This window comes from Canis lupus, chromosome 34 (genome assembly GCF_011100685.1).
Source record: "Canis lupus familiaris isolate Mischka breed German Shepherd chromosome 34, alternate assembly UU_Cfam_GSD_1.0, whole genome shotgun sequence".
NCBI classification, from domain to species: domain Eukaryota; kingdom Metazoa; phylum Chordata; class Mammalia; order Carnivora; family Canidae; genus Canis; species Canis lupus.
In genome coordinates this window covers 18,496,110-18,518,401 of record NC_049255.1, presented here as the reverse complement: position 1 = coordinate 18,518,401, position 22,292 = coordinate 18,496,110, and the positions used below count along the sequence as shown (strand labels likewise).

Genomic DNA, 22,292 nt, shown 5'->3' with positions numbered 1-22,292 from the left:
TCTATCTCCTTATTATTGAAAAAAATAAAATGGCTCTTATAAGAATTCGTCTAAAATAAAGTATCACTTGCTGCTTCCTTCTCATCAGCTACACCTAAGGTTCATAAAAATGTCACTGAAGAGGTGCCTGGCTGGCTGAGTCAGTAGAGTATGCGACTCTTGATCTTGGGGTTGTGAGCTCAAACACCATGTTGGGCGCAGAACTTACTTAAAAACAAATGAATAAATCTGTAAAAAAAAAAAAATCACTGAAGACTCCTCATAAATGAAGTGGTGGATGAAACAAAGCACTGATGCAGAAAATTGAAACATGACTAATTAAAGACAGCAAAGAATCGCAACTGACCACTGTTTATGGTTTGAGATATTTCTGTTTTAGATGAAACTAAGAGCTGCTTTCCCAACCGCTTATAATTAGGTAGAGATCACTCTGGTTATAGACAGTAAATGGTTAAGCATAGTGATAGAATGGGAACAAAAAGAACTTACTTCATCATTGAGCCAGTGATAGTTCTTCAAGGTCTGGATATCACCTCGAGTGATTCGCAACTTGAAAGCACTACTTAGGATTTCATCTTGTGGACCATGACCTAGGGCATTACTGATTTCCCTTTCCATGTCCTGAATTAGAAAGTCCAGAGGTTGTATTTTAAATAGAACCAGAATCAGATTTCAAGAGTCTGAGGCTAAAACAAACTTTTCATCTCTAAAATACAGAGCAGTCTAATGGTTATAAAAAAAAAAAAAAAAAAAAAAGTTCAACTACTGGCTTCTGGAAACAATAATTAGGTAATAATATTTACATTTAAAGTATAATTTCAACTATCCCATTACCATTTTTATTGAGCACTATGAGCCAAACATAGTACCAGATCCTTGAAGCACATCATTAATCCTTGCTTGTGCTAAAAGTATTATCACCATTTTACAGAAGAGGTGAACCTCAGAGAATTTAGGTTATATGCTCAAAGTCAGACAGTTATTAAAAGGAAGAGCCCAGCCTGGAACCCAGGAGTGTCTAACTTTCTAGCCTTTGCTCCTTTCACAATATTCTTAAAGTATTTCCACACTTTCCTTATTTACCTATTAAACTTTTATTTTAAAACATCAAAGTAATAGAATTAGGACCCCTAAGAGATGATACTATACAGTTTGGACATGAAGGGAATAAACAAACAGGGAGAAGCTGGAAAATGGAAGCAAGGTCTACCAACTGAGTGTTCACTGAATAGATGACTTCATGACTCTGAATAATTATGCAGATAAATGCATACCATATTTAAGCCACTGAGATTGAATCTATAAACTCAATAGAAATTAGTTTCATTCAAATATTTTAAATCTTGCTTCCTCCACTGCACACAACTGTGCCGTTTTATGACACTCCACTTGCATGTCCAATATATAGTAAGTGCTCACTGCACAGGACTACATAGGACCACCACCTACTAACAAAAATTGGAAAAGGAACCAACATACAGGCTCACCTTTAAAATGAGAATTTTTAACTACCTTCATTTCTTTGGCTTTTCAAATAAATTTTTACTATTTTCAAATGCAATTATCAATGAAAGGGACATTTTAGTAAACAATAATCACTTTTAAGAAATGCAATGAACTCATTCCTAATGCGAAACTCATAGTATGTAACCCAAAATATTTGAAGAAAATCTACAAAGAACCCATTATGTCCAAATATATGTGACAAATATGTCTACTCACATTTGCTGAACTAATGTTCTGATCCCTTAGGCTACCTTCACAGATCATTAGTGATCAATGTAGCCAGTGACTAGATAGCTCTTGGACCTGATATCTTTCATACACTCATCCCTAGGCTGGAGAAACTCCTCAAAACAAAACATGTGTTCAAGTCTTGATAACTGAGGTTATTTAAAGATATGTCTCTTATTCTGATCAACACAAGAAATAATACCTCTGTAAGTTCAAGAAGATCATCCATCCTTTTATCCCTCTCTTTGCCTGAGCAATGTTTTTCTTTTGTCTCAAGTATTGACATTTTCCTCCTGAGTAAGCCATTGCTCCCACTGCCCAGGCGGAGTCGGGCTGACACCTCTTCGGATAGGTCAGGTTCCAGCTGGTGTCCCCTCCTCTGATCAAAAAAGTTTCTATATTCTATTGGCATGTTTGATATTTACACATATAAACATATATCACACATGAAACATAAAACAGTGCCATTATCCTGAAAGGAGAGAATTAGCAATCTCCCAAATAAGTAAAGGAGCTTTCGCATATCTGTCTGTCCCTGAGAGAGGGAGCAAAAAAATGCTCAAGACCTAAGGCTCACAGGACACCTCAATTACAAACCGTGAAGAACACTTGTCACTTTCCCTATAGGCAGCAAGAAAAGTATTTTCAGTTCTCTTAAGCCTATGAAAAACATGATGGTTACAAGACTTTTTGAAATGTTTTTTAAAAAGCAAAACATATTAAAAAAAAAAAGCAAAACATATGACCCATAATCCCATCACTCAGAATAAAGCATTATCATCCTTACAATAAGTAAACTTGCTCTATTTCATTTTTAAAAATTATTTACTACAGAAAAATTTACAGACCGCTTAATTTTTGCAAAATTAATACCTATGTAAGCGCCATTTGGGATAGCAAATAGACCTCTGCCAGCATTCCAGAAACTCTGACAATATTCATCCTTATTGTGACCCTATGTAACCTTTAACACTGAATTTGAAGTAGGCCAACTTTTAAAACTAAGAAATGGAGTTAGAAAGAGAGCTTTAAACTAGAACTACAGTACCCTCAACATGCAGAGCCAGTACTCTTCACTCTAGCTAACTAAGTATCCGAGGCCTCGGAAACAGGCAGCTGCTGCCCCGACCCCAACCCAGGATCCCAGACAGCAAAGCCTTCAGGTTCAACACAGACAGAAGCACGAGGTAGTCTTCAGCCAGGTTCCAAATATGCTCCTGTCCTCTCTCAGGCATACTTCCCCTCTTTTTTCAGCTAGTGTTCCACAGGTGATAACTCAATACAAAAGGCTTCACTCCAAATGACTGGGAATGGGAATGTTCTGAGACTTAGACTAATCCTTACAAAGAGGTCTAATGGGAGAAAAACCTGATCAAACTAATACTTCACATAAGCAGTGCCCTAAACTTTGGTATTTCTATGTATCTTAAATGTGTCTAAAATTTCAAGTTGCCTTTAATTTAGAAATGTATTTCTTTTAGATATTGAGTGTTTAGTAAAAACATTTTGCTGCTATTATTTAAAATGTTGGTATCACTACGGAGATCCCTGGAACACTTTTTATTCCAGTACTTACACAGAAAAATGTAAAATCCAATAGAGCATGAGATTGCTAATATTTTCATATAAACTTGAGATCTTAACTAAAAAGAAGGTCCTGAACATATTTTTCCTAAAGACCATATGCTTTTTTAAAATTCTCCAAAGGAAGCCAGGCAATACAGATAAGTGTTGGGATAGAAGCGTGTTGATCTCTCTCACAAAAAAAAAAAAAAACAAAAAACAAAAAACACTGGCCACCATACAGAGATAAAAATCCGGGAATTTAGAAGGAAGCCAAAAGTTGTGTATCTTCAAAGCCTGCTGCTTTTTCAAAGAAAACAATGAAATTAGAAATCAAAATAATATTTTTCATTTCTCTTACTTTTCATGAGCACCATTTTAACATAGTTCAGGTGAAAGAGTAAAACATATAAAATTTAACTAGTTTCCACTTACACCTTCATTTTCAAGTCTGATTCCAACTGTCCTCTCTGTATCAGAAATTTTCCCCTTTGAACAACACCTGAGGAAAAATATTGGGAAAGTATAGACTGGATAATTTTAACCTGTAAATGTGAGATTAGTTTTAGAAATAAGACAATAATTTGTAAACAAAAACTGCCTTGAGTTTATATAGTCCTCTAAACCAAGGGTCAGCAAAATTTTTCTGAAAAAGGATAGTAAATATTTTGGGCACTGCAAGTCTTATGTTTTTGTTTTTGTTTTAAGTAATCTCTGTCTAAGGTGGGGCTAAAACTCACAACTCTGAAGAACCCAAAATCAAAGGTCACAGGTTCTACAGACTGAGCCAGTTAGGTGCCCCAAGTCTCACAGTTTTGTCACATCTTCTCAACTATCATAGTTTAAAAATAGCCAGATAGTATGTAAATGAATTAGCATGAATATGTTCCAATAAAACTTGACCTAAAAAAAATAGGCAGGTGGACCAGATATGGACAATGGGCCATAGCTTACCCCATACTCTGCTATTAAAGGAACTATCATCCAAAATCCTAAAGGCACACAGAATTGCCTTTACTGTTCTTATACTAGAGGTGCTAATTCCTAAAGATGCCCACCACAATTGCACTCTTATCCAAGTGCCACCTGCATCTCCCAAGCCCTAACACCCAGCAGAGAAGGGCACCTTCCGAGTTAGTGTGGGCATCTGACACAACAGCTACCCACGTACCCATATATGCTGACCAGCTGTTAGAGCTGAGGAGAATTCATAATTCTTTAGACATAGTTATTCATTAATATAACTTATAAAGAAAATAATATATCAAAAGAAAACTTAGAATGAACTGAACCATGTACCTCTTCTCACTTCTCACTGAGCATAGCGGTCCCCTTGTTTCAACAACTCTATCTGTGAAGATGATAAAGAAAAGACTTTATGTTTCCTTTATTAATCAATCATATAGCTAGAATTTCAACTTACATAGTTTCCAAAGTAACAAGACATTCACTTATCATTTAATGCCATTTAGTAAACAGCTAGTGGTGAAATATAAAGAAATTAACAAAATAAATATTAAGAAATGAAATTTTAGGCTCACAAAATATTGCTAAGTAGAAGCTAGGAATTGAACAGTTTTTTACTAAACTACTTGTACTGGATAAACCCAAGTCAAAGCCCTGGGGTCTGACAATGCTCTAAAGTTTGGTATACCATCTTTCACTAGGATGTCACTTCTCAATTTCATATGCACATGAACTAAGGCCAATATACGGAGACAGGGCTAAATCTGGGAACTCACATTGTTTTGGAACAAACTGAGTTGTTTTGACTCCGTGACTTTGCTCTTCCCCCCAGCCTTTGGTCTTTAATGTGTCCATCTGACTTCTTTGAGAGCTTAAGAACACAAAAAGTAAAGAAGGTCAGATACAAAAGGAAAGTCTACCATAAATATTCATCATCTCCATCTGACAAGCTTCTCGAAACAGGGGTTACTGATTACCCTATAACATCAAATTATGAGAGGATGCAACACAGCACCATCTGGGCCTGGAATACAAGGAGTGTAATCTTGATTCTAATACTTCAGCCAAATTACCTAACCTCCAGTTTCAACATTGCTAGAATGGGATGTTCTCAATCCTCAGCACCACCTCAACCAAAAAAGCTCAGTGTGATAAAACTCAAGTTAAAAGCTGAAAAATTTTAAATGACATAATGAAATGGATCCTAAAATAATACAATAAAAGCAGGAATGAAAACAGCAAAATAGTTTGAGGATTTTGCTAACATGACAAGAGCAAAAGCTCATGAAGCATAGTGCTGCTGCCAACAGTGACTAGTCAAAAAAAAATACTAGCATTCTGCAGGAGTAAACTAAGAGGAAAAAAAAAAGCTCACAACAAAAGTTAAAATTCCTAGACAAATAATCTTTTGCTATTTGTACATTCAACAAGCTAAGCAGTCTTGTTTTTCACTTTCACCTTCAACTTGCTGTTACATAATTTCCAGGATCCCCCCCACCTCTGCTGTGTATTCTCACACCACTTGTTAGAATTACCATGTGTGCCTCAATGCTGAGCTCACATATTTTCTGTCCTGTTTTTACAGGTGAATATAAAGCCAGACATCAATTTCTTCTGCCACTGTCATGTTTTGCCCAAAGCATTACAGTATTTAACAAGAAGTCCTATAAGGAAAACTTTCTATAACCTGGGGTGACTTTAATCTTGTCTCTAAAGTGGAAGACTTTCAATCTTGCAAAAATGCATTCAGAGATGCCACAGGGACTGTGTGTGTATCAGAGAGAGAGGCTAGGGTGGGAGGGAGGGAGAACTGGGTAGGAAAGGAGAAGGAGGGGGAAGAGACAGAAAAAGACAAGACACTAAGGGAAATGTAAATGTATGTGCTGGAGAGGTTGGAAAACATTCTGTTCTCCAAGAACCTGACTTCAACCTGTAATTCTACTTTTCTATATCAGAGTTTCAGGAGTTCCTGTGAACAAAACATTCTAAAGCTAACAGAAAAATCTATTTTGTAAAACCACTACACTCTATATATCTCATTACTAGATACAATGTTCAGACAAATTATAAGGCCAGTTCTCACAATGCAAATCTCTTTTCTCAACAGAGCCTTTCTCACCAATCCCCTCTCCAAAAATAAGGAAAAAGATGTGTGGCAAAGCATTTATTTTTGTTAGCTCATTTTTACCTGTGATAAGTTGGAGTTCCAGGAGAAACAGAGTTTCCATGACCACCTTCTTTAAGTCGCTCCAGTAACCTTCGGTATTTCTCTCTTTCCTCTTTTTGAACACCCTACATAAAAGAAAGGATGTCACTTAAGTATTAACACATTAAAACTATCATTAAATTATAACTAGAGACTACAAGGTCAAATGCAGCCCAGGATGTGTTTTATTTGCCAGCACTTTTAAATGTTCTTTTAATTACCAACTTTATAAATTTGAAAAGAAAAACCCTAAAATCTAGCCTCTTTCAAAAAACTGAATCAACACTCTGGAGCCATGTAGTCCTTAGATGGGCCATTGACTCCACTCTACTCCACTCCTTTTCATTATCTGCTAGACTCTGATAGTATCTGGGTTTTTGACAGCAGTTTTTGTCAATCACGAAACACTCAACAGAAGTAATCCACCTGCATATTCAGAATATTCAGTTTCCAAAATGGATCTGGTCCCACCAAAATCACCAGTGACTTCCACAGCCAGATCCAGCAGATACTTCCTCAGCCCTTATGTTACTTGACCTCTCTCACCAACACCTCATGCTGCTGACCTCCTTGTGCCTTCCTAGACAACACACTCCTGATTTATCTTCTCAAGTTTCCACTGCTGATTATTTCTTCTGCCTGCCCCCAAATGCTGATGGCCTGCCCATTATCTCTTCTCTCATACTACATTCTCTCAGTGAGTACTCTCTCCAGCTCCCTTGATTTATCCAACACCAATATACAGAAGATTTAGAAATGTGTCTCCAACCCTGCCTTCTTCTCATAACTCCCATCACCTATATCCAAGAGTCTACGGGAGAGGTCTTCTTGGGTATTTCACTGGCACTTTAAACAATCTCCAAAACTGAAGTCATCATCTTCCCCCTAAACACATCGGGTATCTTAGTCAGTGACACGTATTTATCCAAAACTGAAATCTGAGACTCAGGCTCCTTTCTCTAACTTTATATTACCCTTAGCTAATGAATATGCACTTGCTAATATTACTTTCTAATATTTCTAGAATATATCCTGTGTATACCTTATATATTTGCTCAGTCCCATCTCTGATTTCTCATTGAAGAGGTACTGAAGTCTGCCTCAGTCCATTCCTCTCTTTGCTTGCCTCCACTGATTACAACTACTTAGGTACAAGCTACTCAATTTTTGAATTGCTGACAACTAGCACAACACCTGGACCTCAAATAAATAATTCTTTGACTAATTAAACTAAGTGGCTTAAAAAACCATCTAGCAAATCATGACAGGTGATGGTCCTGGGAATGCCAAGTACAGGAATAATTCTAAATTCTCCTAGAATAAGCAAAGATCTCAAGAGGGAAGTAAAAAGAAGACTGTTGATGAAGACATCATGCACAGTGCCTTGAAAAAGGAAAAAGTGGACATGTTCACTGTTTACTTCGCTCAGTCACAATTATGCCTTATAAAAGAAACAAGTTAGTAGAAGTCAAACACCCAAAAGGAATATAATCTCCTTATTTCCTAGCATGATTCCTTTTTTATCCTATAGAGAAAAAAAAAAATCTGAAACTTGACTAAATTATGTATGTATACAGTATCTCCAGAAGGGTATATACAAGTACCAGCAGTTACTTGCTAAATAACCATCAGACAAGGTCATGGGGCCAGGTACTGGAAGGGAGACTGGGAAATTTACAGTCACTGTACACCTTTCCATCCATTCTGAATTCTGTACCCCAGGACACACATTACTTACTCTCCTAAAAACCATAACATGTTTTTAGAAAGAGATCAGGCTAAAAGGGCTTACCTCCTCCACGGTACAGTGGGGACGCCTCAGACCCTTGCCACCCTCTTCAGAAATCATCTCTGTTACAACCTGTTCCTGAGGCTTCCAGGTTAAGGAACTCTCTGAAGTGCCTTTGCTATGACGACGGCCCCCTGGTCTTCTGTTGTACCCCTCTGAGTTCAAAGTAAAACTGAGAGAAAAAAAAGAAAAGAAAAAGTTACCAACAAACTCCTTAAATTACTGGAATCTAAGCTCCCAGACCATCCTGCGATTAAGCTGTCTGTGTTAAGCCTGTTCCTGTCAAATCAGACAATGACTATTCACAAAAGTTCAATCTATCTCTAGTTCAGAGGACACCCTGGCATTCTGCTATGGAATATCTGTCTACAGTCACCAGGATTGCCACACGAAAGTCTCTGCCTTCTTCCTTGACCCCAACTGTCCAACCACAACTGTGGATTTAGCTCTCTTGTGACACATACCCTCTCTGGTACTACACTTTTCCTTTAATCATGTCTGGACCACTGGATTAATTATTGGTGTCATTATTTGTTTAATGTCTACATCCCACACTAAACTTTAAATTCCATGAAAACAGAGATTACATCCTTTCACCATTGTATCCTAGTACAGGATCTAGGACACAAGGCATTCAGTGAATATCTACTGAATGCTAAATTAATGAATGCTAAAGAAATAGAAGCCATGAAGCCCCCACCTAGTCCTTATTGCTGCTGATAGAAACCGCTTTTCTTTTTTTTTTTTTTTTTTTTTAATTTTTATTTATTTATGATAGTCACAGAGAGAGAGAGAGAGAGGCAGAGACATAGGCAGAGGGAGAGGCAGGCTCCATGCACCGGGAGCCTGATGTGGGATTCGATCCTAGGTCTCCAGGATCGCGCCCTGGGCTAAAGGCAGGCGCCAAACCGCTGCGCCACCCAGGGATCCCAGAAACCGCTTTTCTTAAAGTTACCAATAATCTGTCAAACTGGTGTCATACCCCTATTTTTTTTTAATTTTTTTCAATTTATTTATTTATGATAGTCACAGAGAGAGAGAGAGAGGCAGAGACACAGGCAGAGGGAGAAGCAGGCTCCATGCACCGGGAGCCTGACGTGGGATTCGATCCCGGGTCTCCAGGATCGCGCCCTGGGCCAAAGGCAGGCGCCAAACCGCTGCGCCACCCATACCTGTCATACCCCTATTGATGTGATGTTTTAGAAAGGATAAACCACCGAGGTAGTATTTTTACGGAAAAAAAAAAAAAAAAAAAACCAACAGGATAATCTTGAACAAGAAACAAGTAAACATCAGACAAAATTAGGAAACATTCTACAAAAGAAATGCCTTCTACTCTAAAAATATTCATGCCATCAAAGACAAAGAAAGGCTAAGGAATTGTTCCAGATTAAAGGAGATCAAAAAGACATGAAAATTAAATATAATGCATGATCTTGCACTGAATCCTGGACCAGAAAAAAAAAATCTCTATAATGGAAAAATTTAAATGAAACAACATAATAGTATTGTATCAATGTTATATTTTCCTTTTCTTTTTTTATTTTTTAAAAGATTTTATTTATTTATTCATGAGAGACAGAGAGAGAGGCACAGACGTAGGCATAGGGAGAAGCAGGCTCCTTGAGGGGAGCCCGATGCAGGACTCAATCCCAGGCCCTGGGATCATGCCCTGAGCCAAAGGTAGACGCTCAACCACTGAGCCACCTAGGCACCCCCAATGTTAAATTTTCTGATTTTGTTTATCTGTGATTATGTAAGTGAATGTCCTCAGTCTTAAGAAATAAATACACTCATGCACTTATGATTAAAGGGGCACGAATCTAAGATTTACCCTCAAATGCTTCAGGAAAAAAATATTAGCTATATATGATAGCATGATGAAGCAAATATGGCAAAATGGTAATAACTGGTAAATATGGATCAGATATACTCATCTACAAAGTTTTAAAATACATGAAGACAAATACTGACATAACTAGATGGAAAAATAAAAAAAAAATCCACAATTGTAGTAGAAAACATCAACATTCTTCATTTATCAATCAGTAAACAAGTAGAAAATCACTAAGACCAGTAAAACATTATCAGCCAACTTGACCTATGTGACAATTTACAGAACATTCCACCTAACAACAACAGAATATGTATTCTTTTCAAGTGCACACTGAACATCACCCAGCAGACCATATTCTAGGACCTAAAACAGATGGTTAACACATTTTAAAGAACTGAAACTATACTACAAAATACATTCTCTGACCATAATGGAATTAAATGAGAAATAACAAAATGATACTTATTCATACTTTCTCTTTTAGCCCTACAGTCAGTTATTTATCCAACTGCAAAGGGGCTGCTTTCAGTTAATGTCTCATTCTTAAACATGAATGAAGAGTCAAAGATTACCAGATATTTGAACAAAGACTCTAATATGAAAAGATGTTTGCATCCCCATGTTCACCTAAGCATTATTTACAACAGCCAAGACATGGAAGCAAGCTAAGTGTTCATAGATAGATGAATGGATAAAAAAAAGACAAAGTAAACATTATTAAACCACAAAAAGGAAGGAAATCTTGCCACTTGCAACAACACAGAGGGACCCTAAGGGTATGATGTTAAGTGAAATAAATCAGAGAAAGACAAATATGATCTCACTTATATATGGAATCTTAACAAATAAACCCAAAGTCATAGGTGCAAACCTCCAGTTATTAAATAAATAAGTCATGGGATATAATGCACAGCATGGTGACTATAGCTAATAATATTATATTGTATATTTAAAAGTTACCAAGAGAGTAGACGTTAAAAGTTCTCATCACAAGAAAAAAAAAACATGTAACTATGGATGGTGATAGGCATAATTAACCAAACTGATTATAGTGATCATTATCACTAAATATCTAATCATTAGATAAATATCTAATGTAAATATCTAATCATTATATTGTAGACCTGAAATAAACGTTAGTTATAGCTCAATTTAAAAACAAAAACAAAAACAAAAAACGACTCTAATATGAAAGATAAAATCAAACCAAAGTGGGGGAAGGAATTTAAAGGAAATAAAGTAGGGAAAAGAAATTTTAAAATAATTAACAGCTTTAGATAGATAAGGAAAGATATTGCATCCATCTTTGCCTTTCTCTTTTTTTTTAAGTAATCTCTGTGCCCAACAGGGGGCTAGAACCCACAACCCCAACATCAAGAGGCACATTCTCCACCAACTGAGTCAGCAAGGCAGCCCTTTTTTTGCCTCTTTTAATAAGATTCTTAGAACAAGAAAAAAAAAAACATAAGAGGAGGGAGTGAAAGGATTCTTCCTACTTAAAAACTACAACATCCCTCCTCAAAAAAAAAATCAGTATAAAATTTCTTTTTTAGGGAAAAGAACAACAAAAGAGAATATATATAGAAATTAGATCAATCAGATCAATATGGAGAAAAATTAGGTCTACTATCCAAGCAATAGAAATTCTAGTATGTGAGAATACAAAAAGGAGAAGAAAATTATTACAAAAATAAGAACATTTCACAAAAAATGATGTGCATTCAGTATATTATAAAAACTTATCATGGTTTCTGAACTTTCCACATATATATTATACTTCAAAAACAAAGTTTATAGAAAAATTAAGTTTAGGGGAGGTGAGTGGAAGGATGGGTAAAATAGGTGATGGGGATTAAAGAGCAGACTTATTATGATGAGCACGGAGTAATGTGTAGAATTGTTGAATCACTGGACTATATACCTGAAACTAACATAATACTGTATATATTAATTATACTGGAATTAGAATTTAAAACTTAATAAAAAAACCTAAAGTATAGGGGCACTTGGGTGGCTCAGTCGGTTAAATGTCCAACTCTTGGTTTTGGCTTGGGTGGTGATCTCAGGGTTGTGGGATAGAGCCTCACATCCAGCTCCACTCTTAGCATGGAGTCTGCTGGAGATTCTCTCTCTCTCATCCTCTCCTTTGCCCCTCCCCACTGCTTGTATGAGAATGCATAAATAAATAAATAATAAAATAATAAAATAAAATAAAATAAAATAAAATAAAATAAAATAAAATAAAATAAAATAAAATCCTTTAAAAAAATAAAACAGGGATGCCTGGGTGGCTCGATCCTGGAGTCCCGGGATGGAGTCCCATATCAGGCCCCTTGCATGCAGCCTGCTTCTCCTGTCTCTGTCTCTCTCTCTGCCTCTCTCTGTGTCTCTCATGAATAAGTAAATAAAATCTTAAAAAAAAATTAAAAATAAAACAAAGTTGTTTTTTTTTTAAGATTTATTTATTTATTATTTATGATAGACATAGAGAGAGAGAGGCAGAGACACAGGAGGAGGGAGAAGCAGGCTCCATGCTGGGAGCCCAACGTGGGACTCGATCCCGGGACTGTAGGATCGCGCCCTGGGCCAAAGGCAGGCGCTAAACCACTGAGCCACCCAGGGATCTCCCTAAAACAAAGTTTAGAAGTGAGCAACAAATCATTTTAAAAGGTTTTCAGGGATCCCTGGGTGGTGCAGCGGTTTAACGCCTGCCTTTGGCCCAGGGCGCGATCCTGGAGACCCGGGATCGAATCCCACGTCGGGCTTCCGGTGCATGGAGCCTGCTTCTCCCTCTGCCTGTGTCTCTGCCTCTCTCTCTCTCTCTCTCTGTGTGACTATCATAAATAAATAAAAATTAAAAAAAAAAAAGGTTTTCAAAATCTGATGCTGTATGAGGCGCCTGGATGGCTCAGTTGGTTAAGTGTCTGCTTTGGCTCAGGTCATGATCCCAAGGTCCTAGGATCGAGCCCCACATTGTACTCTCTGCTCAGCAGGCAGGTTGCTTCTCCCTCTCCTTCTGCCTGCCACTCCCCCTGCTTGTGTGCTCTCTTTCTGTCAAGTAAGTTAAAAAAAAAATCAGATACTATAAGCATATGCTATGGTATAGAGAAAGTAACACACACCTGAGTTCAAATTTTTCAATAGCTGTATGATATCTGGCAACTTACTAACCTCAGAGTACTTATTTAACAAGATTACATAATAGAACAAAAGAATGCCTAGCAAGAGCCAACACCTAATAAGTACTAAGTTTCCATTTACACTTACCCAAAGGAAGGCAGGACTCTTCGGGGCTGATCTCGGGTTACTGTCACTCTGATCTTTGGATAGTCACTTATTCCATTAGGGGATTTATTACCTATTTTAAAAATGCATTTGTAATTGTAAAAAAACAAAACAAAAACAAACCCAAACCTGTGAACAGTCTGCATTAGAAAATCTGTGAGTGGTCTATATTGTAGAACTAAATATCTTATTCTTTCACATGCCATTACTATACAACACAGAGATTCAACACTGTAAAAAGTTGAAGAAAAGCAATAGTGCTTTATCTGTATTTGATTTCAGGGAGACAGTAAAAATTCACAGGCAAGCTTTTCTAGTTTCACTTGCTGTAGCATCAAGAAGCATGAGGAACTCATGATTACAAACTCCATGTAATCAAATCAAATTGAGTGAGTTGTTCAAATCATTTCTTCTTCCCAAGAAAACAGGAGTTATTTTTAAATGAAAATCTGCTATATGTTACTACATTTCACTGGAAGCTTCCATCACTTATGAGACGGTCACTATACTTCAAAAAAGGGTAACCAAACTTTTATCAGCCACATTTACTGCTAGAGCTACTGCACAGGTATAGAGCTCCTGAGGACTCCAAAATGTAAAGAGATCTAAAACTGAAAGTTTTTCCATGAGTCTGTAGCAGCAAACTTAAACTGACCTGAATTCCTTTGTTTGCAAAACCTGATTTGAACCAATGTTCAATTCTAATGGGATTTTTAAAAATAATATTCAATAAACACGATATATATAAAATATGAAAAATTCTAAATTCCCCAGTACACCTTTAAGGATTTCAGATAAGAGACTGTAGACTTCTTTATGCAAGAAACGTGCCCCAGGAATACCTGTGCTTCTCTGACAAGGCTACATGAACACATAGAAATATAGTGCTGACAGCTTGGCACAAGACAAACGTACCATCCCTTCCATATGTCCATTTTAATAATAAATCATTTTTAACTATATATTCAAGCAATATGAATAGATTATAATATCTAATTTATATTAACTTTTAAAATAAAATGAAAAACTTCATAAAAGTATCATCCTGACTCCAGGTCCTTTGGAACTAGAGTCTCAGACTCAGGGGTGTGTGTTTACTCCCTTTTGCTCTTCTCTGCCACCAGAGATACTTTACTTAAAAAGCTTGAGAGGAAACTTACTACTGTAAAGTTTTTATCATTTCCTTAGTTTCTTCCATTTTTACTTCTGAACCCACAACTTTTCTAAAAGCTTTTATCCCTTTCTCTCAAACTTCATAAACCTGTGTGACAGAGATCACAGTCATTTTCTGGAGTCCAGATTCTTCCTCTTTTTCGCCATGATAGAATTTTAAGTTATGTATGGTTATGTACAATTATAATTCAGTTTTGGGCTCCAAGAATGACGTGGAGGCTCCCAATCCATAAAGCTATCAGAACTGAAAACCTAAAGTTGTTCCCCCATCAGATGATGTCCCTGAAAGACAGGGTTTATTTATTTTGTTATTTGTTTTGTATTTTGTTATAAAAGATTTTATTTATTATTTTGTCATTCTGTTATTCTTGATAACACATGCCTGACACAGAGTAAGCTCGCAGGAAATGTTTTTTTAATGAGTGAACCCTGAACTAAGTCACATTAAAGACAATGATAATACAAATAGAAAACACAAACAGTAAATTCAATGACAATTCTAAAGGAAAACTATTTAATTTTTAGAAGGTAGAGAGAATATGTCTGTGTTCTCAACACAACCCAAATGAGTGTTTTTCTTTCATATTCTCAAAACTCAGGAAACAGAGGCAAGAAGAGGTAGAGGAAAGCAGAAGGATCTCTGATCGCCTCACCCAGTTTCAGCATGTTGTTCCAGGGTCCAGAACCTGTCAGTTCACAAGACGATGAGTTCGAAAATACCTTAAAACCAAATAGAATCACCTCTGTAGTATCTCAATTTTAGAATTTAAATAAGTTTTTAATATTAAAAAAATCACTCTATTGGTGATGATTTCGCTAGCTCATGGAAGAGACATCATCAGTAGACCAAAAGTTAAATTGGTGAAGACTCACAAAATTATGTTTAAAATAACAATTTCAGGTTCTCTACAAATACTTAAGTAAGAACAGATGTATTACTAATTGAGCTCTTTATAAATATTTTTTAAATGTGTATTTTCTTAACCTTTAACTTCTTGGCCTTTATATCAAGGCTTATAAACATATCAAAGTCATTCTACTCAATTCCTAAAAAGAGAATATTTCTAAAATTTCACTTTAATGATTAAGTATGAAGATCAGTAGCCCCAATGGAACCCTATCCCCACTGACCTCTCCTGAAGGGGCCACATTCCGTGTTCCATTACAAGCAGAGGTTACCATGGGCTTTGTGGTCAGCTGGAATGGGAATCCAAATAAGCTGGCAGCATTGTAGAGACTGGTTTTGACTTGGTGAATGAAATAATCTAGACAATATAATATAGATTACATTTACATACGTATATAGAGTAATAAACTTCTAGCAAAAAAATTAGATTATATCTTAGAAAAGGCCTCTCTCAATCTTTATTAGAAGTATTATTTCCAATCACTGAGATAAGAAGGTATCCATAAAAGTAATTTTTCTCCTATCTTAATAACTAGAATTCCAATATTGTGATCTGGAGGGGTTTGGGGTTGTTTTGTTTTGTTTTACGTAGGCTCTTCACCCAACACGGGGCTTGAACTCACGACTCTGAGATCAAGAGTTACATGTGGGCCGCCTGGGTGGTTCAGTTGGTTAAGCGTCTGACTTGTGATTTTGGCTCAGGTCATGATCTTGGGATTGTGAGACTGAGTCGGGAGTTGAGCTCTAAGCTGGTAGCGGCTCCTGCTTAAGATTCTCTCTCTCCCTTAGCCCCTCCTGCCCCATCACACTTTCTCCCCCTCTTAAAAAAAAAAAAAGTCACGTGCTCTACAGACCAAGCCAACCAAGTGCCCCTGGCTTTTTTTTGTTTGTTTGTATTTTTGGGTTTTTTTAAGTAAGCTCTAGGCCCAACGTGAGGTCTGAACTCAGGACCCCACGTTTAAAAGTCACGTGCCCTACCAGCTGAGCTAGCCGGGCATCCCATGATTTTTGTGTTTCAATAAGATATCTCTTCTGGAATCCTATGAAAACATTAAACCCTCACTTCAGCAAATCACACACTGATTCATAGAGAAATGGCCTGAAATGACAACTTTTAAGCAATGAGTTCTTTGGAATAATACAAAATAAATAAACCAGAGAGACAGCGGCATAACTTAACCTGTAGCATGTAGACACTATGTATGGCAGAATTTTACAGGAAGCACTAGAAGTTACTCACTGGTTTGTCCTTATTTCCTGGGCAGGTGACAATATATTCCTCAGTAACTACTTACTCAGTACCTATTATTTATTGGCTACTTGAGGTAGAATTAGTGAAGTATAAAACATGCAGCTCTTAAACCTCTATGATGAAATAAGGCTGTATCCCTCTACTGGAGAAGGTATGTTAGATCTGATGTAGCCCTCCCTGTCACCAAAAATAAGAATTACAAAATAAGTAAGTAGATAAATAAGGGGGAAGGGTAGATTTCAGTGCCTGCCACACTTCCTCCTTTTATGACACTACCCTTTCCTCATTTCCTACACTGCTGACTGGCTCTACACAATTTCCTTTCTATTTCCCAAGTAAGGGTATTTCATAGCACTAGTTTGAGAGAAAGAGACCATCATTTTACCCACCTTCTGCATTAGAGAAAAAAAATCCTGAAATTAAAATGGTGGCTTTTAAAGAACAAGCACTCCAAAACATATAAAATAGAAAATAGAAAGATAGGAGAATAACTTAAACAACAGACAGAATGTGACAGCTAAGTGAAGCAGAATGCAATTTGAAGTAATTTGTAACTAGAGAATAGGTAAAAGTATCAAAGTTTGCAAATTACTTGTTTCTCATTCTGAGACTTAGAGAATTCCAGGTTATCCCTCTAGTAATGTTGATGGATATCATTTATATTCTGCTGCACTTTCTTAAATGGAAGAGTAAGAGCATTAGAGATTGGTGCTTACCCCGCAGACTGTCATCCAGACCCCAGAGGGAATGGGGTATTCCTAATAACTAACATAGTTAAATAGTGGATGGTAAAAAAAAGTATTGTAATACTTATTTTCCTACAAACTTGTCAAAATCTGAGTAGTCCTTGAGATTATGCCAAAAATATCTCAACAACTCAAAAAAGGAGGAGGAAGAGGAAGAGGAGGGGGAGGAAGGCAGGCTGGCTTGCTTCATCTATAAAATGGGGATAAGACCATCTTCACTCACAACAGACTAAGTCAGATCTCTTAAAATCCCTTTCATCTCTAAGATCATGAGTCTGCGATTCTAAGATCTTCCTTTTCATTTTACCCTCCTTTTTTTCTCTCAAAAGAAACCAAGAGAGTTGTATTGTCCAACATAGTTGCCAGTGAATACATGTAGTCACCTAAGTTTATATTTAATTAAAATTAAATTCAGCTCCTCAATCACACTGGCCCCAATTCAAGTGCTCAATAGGCATTATCACAGAGAGATCCATCAGAAGCATTGATGTAGACCTTTACAAATTCTGCCGTAATATTACATCTGCTACCCACTGCTTCCCCCTTGGCTTAGATTCTTTCTAGAGTTTCCACTCAGAAAATTACAATACCTATTTCATGTAAATCATGGAGGGAGAAAAGGAAGGAAGTCCATGAAATAGATGATTACCATAATTATTTCAGGAACCTTCTATAATACCATTGTCAAAATTCTTTTTGTTTTCCTTGTTTTGATTGAAGTATAGTTCACAAACAATGCTACATTAGTTTCAGATGTTACCACTCTCAAAGGTCTTTACCACACTGTTATTTATTTACACTTTTGTTTAAAATTGACTCACATTTTTTGCTAAATAAATGTATTTGAGGGGTGCCTAGGTAGCTCAGTCAGTTAAGAGTCTGCCTTCAGCTAAGGTCATGATCCCAAAGTCCTGGGATTGAGCCCTGTATTAGGCTCCCTACTCAGCAGCCATTCCCCCTGCTTGTGCTCTCTGGCTCTCTCTGCCTGTCAAATAAATAAATAAAAATCTTTAAAAATAAATAAGTAAATAAATAAATGTATTTGAAAGGTAACTTTATATCACTACTATAAATATAAAAGAACATTATTTGCCTTATACAGAAATTAAACAACAATATTAAGTTCTAGCTGTAGCTGTTAAAAGGGAGAATCATATGTAAAACATACTAGCATTAAATCAAGAATTTCTGCTTGAAATAATCCAAAAATTAAAAACAAATAAAAGGATACAACTTTTTACCACATAACTCACATGCTATACTTAATGCTATGAAATGTTGTATCCCCTAAAATCATTTCCTGAACTGATATCTATCCTGTGCTTTGGGAAAATACTGTCCTAATGAATTTAGTATAAATCTGGCATTCAAAGTCCTCTAAATTTGATATAGCTCTAACTAACTTTTCCTTGGAGTTCTATTCACTGTTTCCTGAATTGCACAACTCTCCTATACTGTTCCCTCTACCTAGAATGCTTTTCCTTCCTATTGCTCTGTTGATATCCCACCCATCCTTTAAAATCCATCTCACACACTCTTTCATCAAATATTTACTGAGACTTTTAATCAGCTGAAAATTGGACAGTATTTTGTTACTATCTTTCTTATTTCAATCATCACATCCTTACTGACATTAGTAATTATTTATATGCTTGTCTTATACCCTCTATGATACAGGCATATACCTATACAATTGTAAGGTCCTTAAAAATAGAGACCCTATCTTATTCATTTTTCTTTTTCCTGTAGAATCTAACATATTGCTTAGCAGTAAGACATGCTCAATAAGTACTCCTTGGATTTAAATGAAATGAAATCTTAACAGACATGTCTACTCCGAAGGTAGATCGAAATTCACATTCATTCTTGAAACAAAGGAACTACTATTATAGCACTCCATTGTGCCTTTCTCCTTTAATCTAGTTTTGTTCTCTTTTATCAAGCTACATCTAGCCCTCTGGATACAGAGAAGTAAATGATTTGGGGCAACACATTAGACTCATTCCCTCAGCTATGTGAACTAGATGACTCAGTTTGAAGTAGCTTTATACAATGTTTTCTCCTCAAAAATAAAAAGCACCTTTTCCGTATAGGAAGATTGAAAAATTTTAAATACATATTCAACATACACCTTTATTTATCTGGAAAGATACTCAAGTCCCTGTTAACAGTGTTTACCTCTAGAAAAGATAACTGAGTAGAAAAGGACAGGAAAGAGACTTAACTGTTCACTGTACATACTTTTTACCTTTGGAATTTTGTTCCATACATACACTTTTCCCACTTAAAAAAAATCTGATTTTTAAAATTATCATATTCAATACCTAATCTTGGTCTTTTGGCTGGTATTTCATCAGTGTCCACTGTAGAAAACAAAGTGCTGAAAAGAGAAGAAGAAAAAATATATATATATATATTTATATATACATACATACATTTCTATAAGTAAATCTAGTATGCATATAACACATCCTCTCTCTTCACTTTGTCAAAAAAAGAAATTCAAATCATGTTAGAAAACACTCCTCTATAGTAGGCCTCTACTATTTGAGGACTTAACGTTATTGTTTAAACTATTTGAAAGAGACCCAAAACTCCCTATTAAGTGATAATCTGTAATCTGGCTAAAGTACAAATTTGCAACTGGCCAGAAATCACCTGGGTAGTAAATGAACATAGGTAAGAGCCTAGGACTAGTATTTCCTTTTTCTCTCCAGAAGTGATTTTAAAATAACAATTTCCTTGGGGCAGCCCGGGTGGCTCAGCAGTTTACACCTGCCTTCGGCCCAGGGCGTGATCCTGGAGTCCCCGGATCGAGTCCCACATCGGGCTCCCTGCATGGAGCCTGCTTCTCCCTCTGCCTGTGTCTCTGCCTCTCTCTCTGTCTCTCTCATGAATAAATAAATAAAATCTTTAAAAAAAATTCCTTTTGAAAGATGACAACATAAGAAGCCTTAAAAGAGAATTCTAAGCCCAAAAAGGTCTTCTATTTAACTGCATTTCTATCATGGAAACTACATTACACTGGTAATAAAAAGCTGGGGAATTTGGGAAAGTTTCTGGACCTATTTAAAGATGATTATGATTGATCAGTTTCAAAAAAAAAAAAAGGAACAAAATAAATCCCAGGGGAATACCATTCAGTTCATAACTGTAAACATCCCAGTAAGATCTCCTGCCTTCATTTTGACCAGAAAAAAAAAAAAAAAAAAAAGGCTTACATTGTGAAAAACTGGTTTGACTAAGGATGTGTGGTAAAGAACAGAGTTTTGATCTCCAAATCATTGTTTCATCTATTTGAAAGCAGGGATTCACAGCAAAAAGAAAGGACAGGGGAGAGAGAATTAACACTCTCCCATTCAATAAATACGTACCAAGTGCCTATCATGCACCAGCCTTAGCACAAGGCCCCTGGGGTAGAATAAACAAATACTACCCTTATATATATTAAGCATCATTTTAGGCACTATACAACATGTTGTCAAATGACCCCCATTGTCAACCTCACAAAAAGGTAGAAAAGAACAGGTTGAAACCTTGGGCTCTCTAGAACACATGATGAAACTCAGCCAACAGCCAATTTCATCAATGACCTGCATTCTCAGACTCATGTATTCAATCATCTTGTTCTCTCAAGCTCCAAGAAACCAGTCTTCAACAATCTTGAGGCTTCATTTCTTTTTTTAAATGAAACTAACACTTGATCAGTAAAAGTTAATGGTGGGGTGTGTAGAACTGGTATGGTGTTTTATTCTCTAGATTAATTCTCAAGCAAAGGAGTACACGCCACGAAATGAGACAAGCCAAGGGGTTGATGCTAAACAAGAACAGCTTTTAGGTTCCCCCAAGATTTTGGCTGGATTTTACAACTAGTGATCTTTTTAAAAGAACGAGACTCCTAATTTTTCCCCCTCATACACTCCAACGTAGTGCCATCCTCCCTCCCTCCCCCGCAAAACACGTACACACACACACACAGCTTGACAGCTGTTTCGGAACAAAACAGCTGCTGTTTCTCGGTGCTAAAAGAACAATTCTTGCAGTCAAAACGGCTTTGGGCAAGCTATGAATCTCACTTGCCGCAGCTGCACTTATTGCCTACAGATGACACTCGGGAGTGTGCTTCGTAAACAGTGAACCACAGCACGGACAGTATTCGTTCAATTTTGAGTTTTCAACCTTAACAGGATACGATAAAGCCCCACTGGACAGCAACCAGCTTGGCCTCTCCCAAGAACGTCAAAGATCCTGACCATCACGGGCCACTCCAAAGACAACCAGCTCGGTCCATCACCAGGAGCGCATCCGCACAGCGTGGAGGGAGCGACTACGTCACCAGGGCACCCGCGACTCGCACCTCCACCGCCTGGGCCCCGCCAGCTGATTCGGCCGGGCAGGGCCTGCGGGGCTGGATCGGCGCTCTCCGGGCCGAGCCCCGGGTGGGGGAGGGGGTACAGCCAGCCTGGCGCTCGGCCCCCTCTCCTCTCACCTGTTCGAGCGCCGCCTCTTCAGGAGGGCCCGGGCAGGGGGCACCGGCCGGTCACAGAGACGGAAAATGGTGCCGAGAATCCTAACCAGCCATTTGTACATACCAGGCCCAAGCAGCAGCGGCGGCCGACACACCCCGAGACGCAAACCCCAGAGCTGTCGCCGCCGCTGCCGCCTTCGCCGCCTCGGCCACCACCGCCAAGGCTCAGTCGCCCACTTGTGACGCGATCGGAGGGCCCACAGATAAAACGTCCTGAGGGCTACAGGACGCCCCCCCCCATCCCCGCCTGCCACCACGCCTGACGTCACCTCCTCCCGCCCGACCGGAAAGCATCTTCGTCCTCAG

The 22,292-nt window shown here is 37.5% G+C and overlaps 1 protein-coding gene across 4 annotated transcripts in view; it reads right to left on the bottom strand.

Moving 5' to 3' along the window:
• Window positions 1-22,237, bottom strand: part of SENP2 (SUMO specific peptidase 2) — a 31,999-nt gene extending 9,762 nt beyond the window's left edge. For 2 of the 4 annotated variants that reach the window (XM_038583619.1, XM_038583620.1), the window contains exons 1-12: window positions 21,948-22,236; window positions 19,783-19,838; window positions 15,685-15,818; window positions 15,207-15,273; window positions 13,363-13,453; window positions 8,262-8,430; window positions 6,452-6,555; window positions 5,040-5,134; window positions 4,597-4,648; window positions 3,733-3,799; window positions 1,937-2,113; window positions 490-621 (exon numbers count right to left, since the gene is read on the bottom strand). In XM_038583619.1, the coding sequence (XP_038439547.1) occupies window positions 490-621; window positions 1,937-2,113; window positions 3,733-3,799; window positions 4,597-4,648; window positions 5,040-5,134; window positions 6,452-6,555; window positions 8,262-8,430; window positions 13,363-13,453; window positions 15,207-15,273; window positions 15,685-15,818; window positions 19,783-19,838; window positions 21,948-22,048 (1,245 nt within the window). In that variant the 5' untranslated portion in view covers window positions 22,049-22,236. Of the gene's footprint in view, window positions 1-489; window positions 622-1,936; window positions 2,114-3,732; window positions 3,800-4,596; window positions 4,649-5,039; window positions 5,135-6,451; window positions 6,556-8,261; window positions 8,431-13,362; window positions 13,454-15,206; window positions 15,274-15,684; window positions 15,819-19,782; window positions 19,839-21,947 lie in introns of those variants that run through there. The other 2 variants (XM_038583621.1, XM_038583622.1) reach the window with 2 other exon arrangements.
• Between the last annotated feature and the right edge of the window lie 55 nt (window positions 22,238-22,292).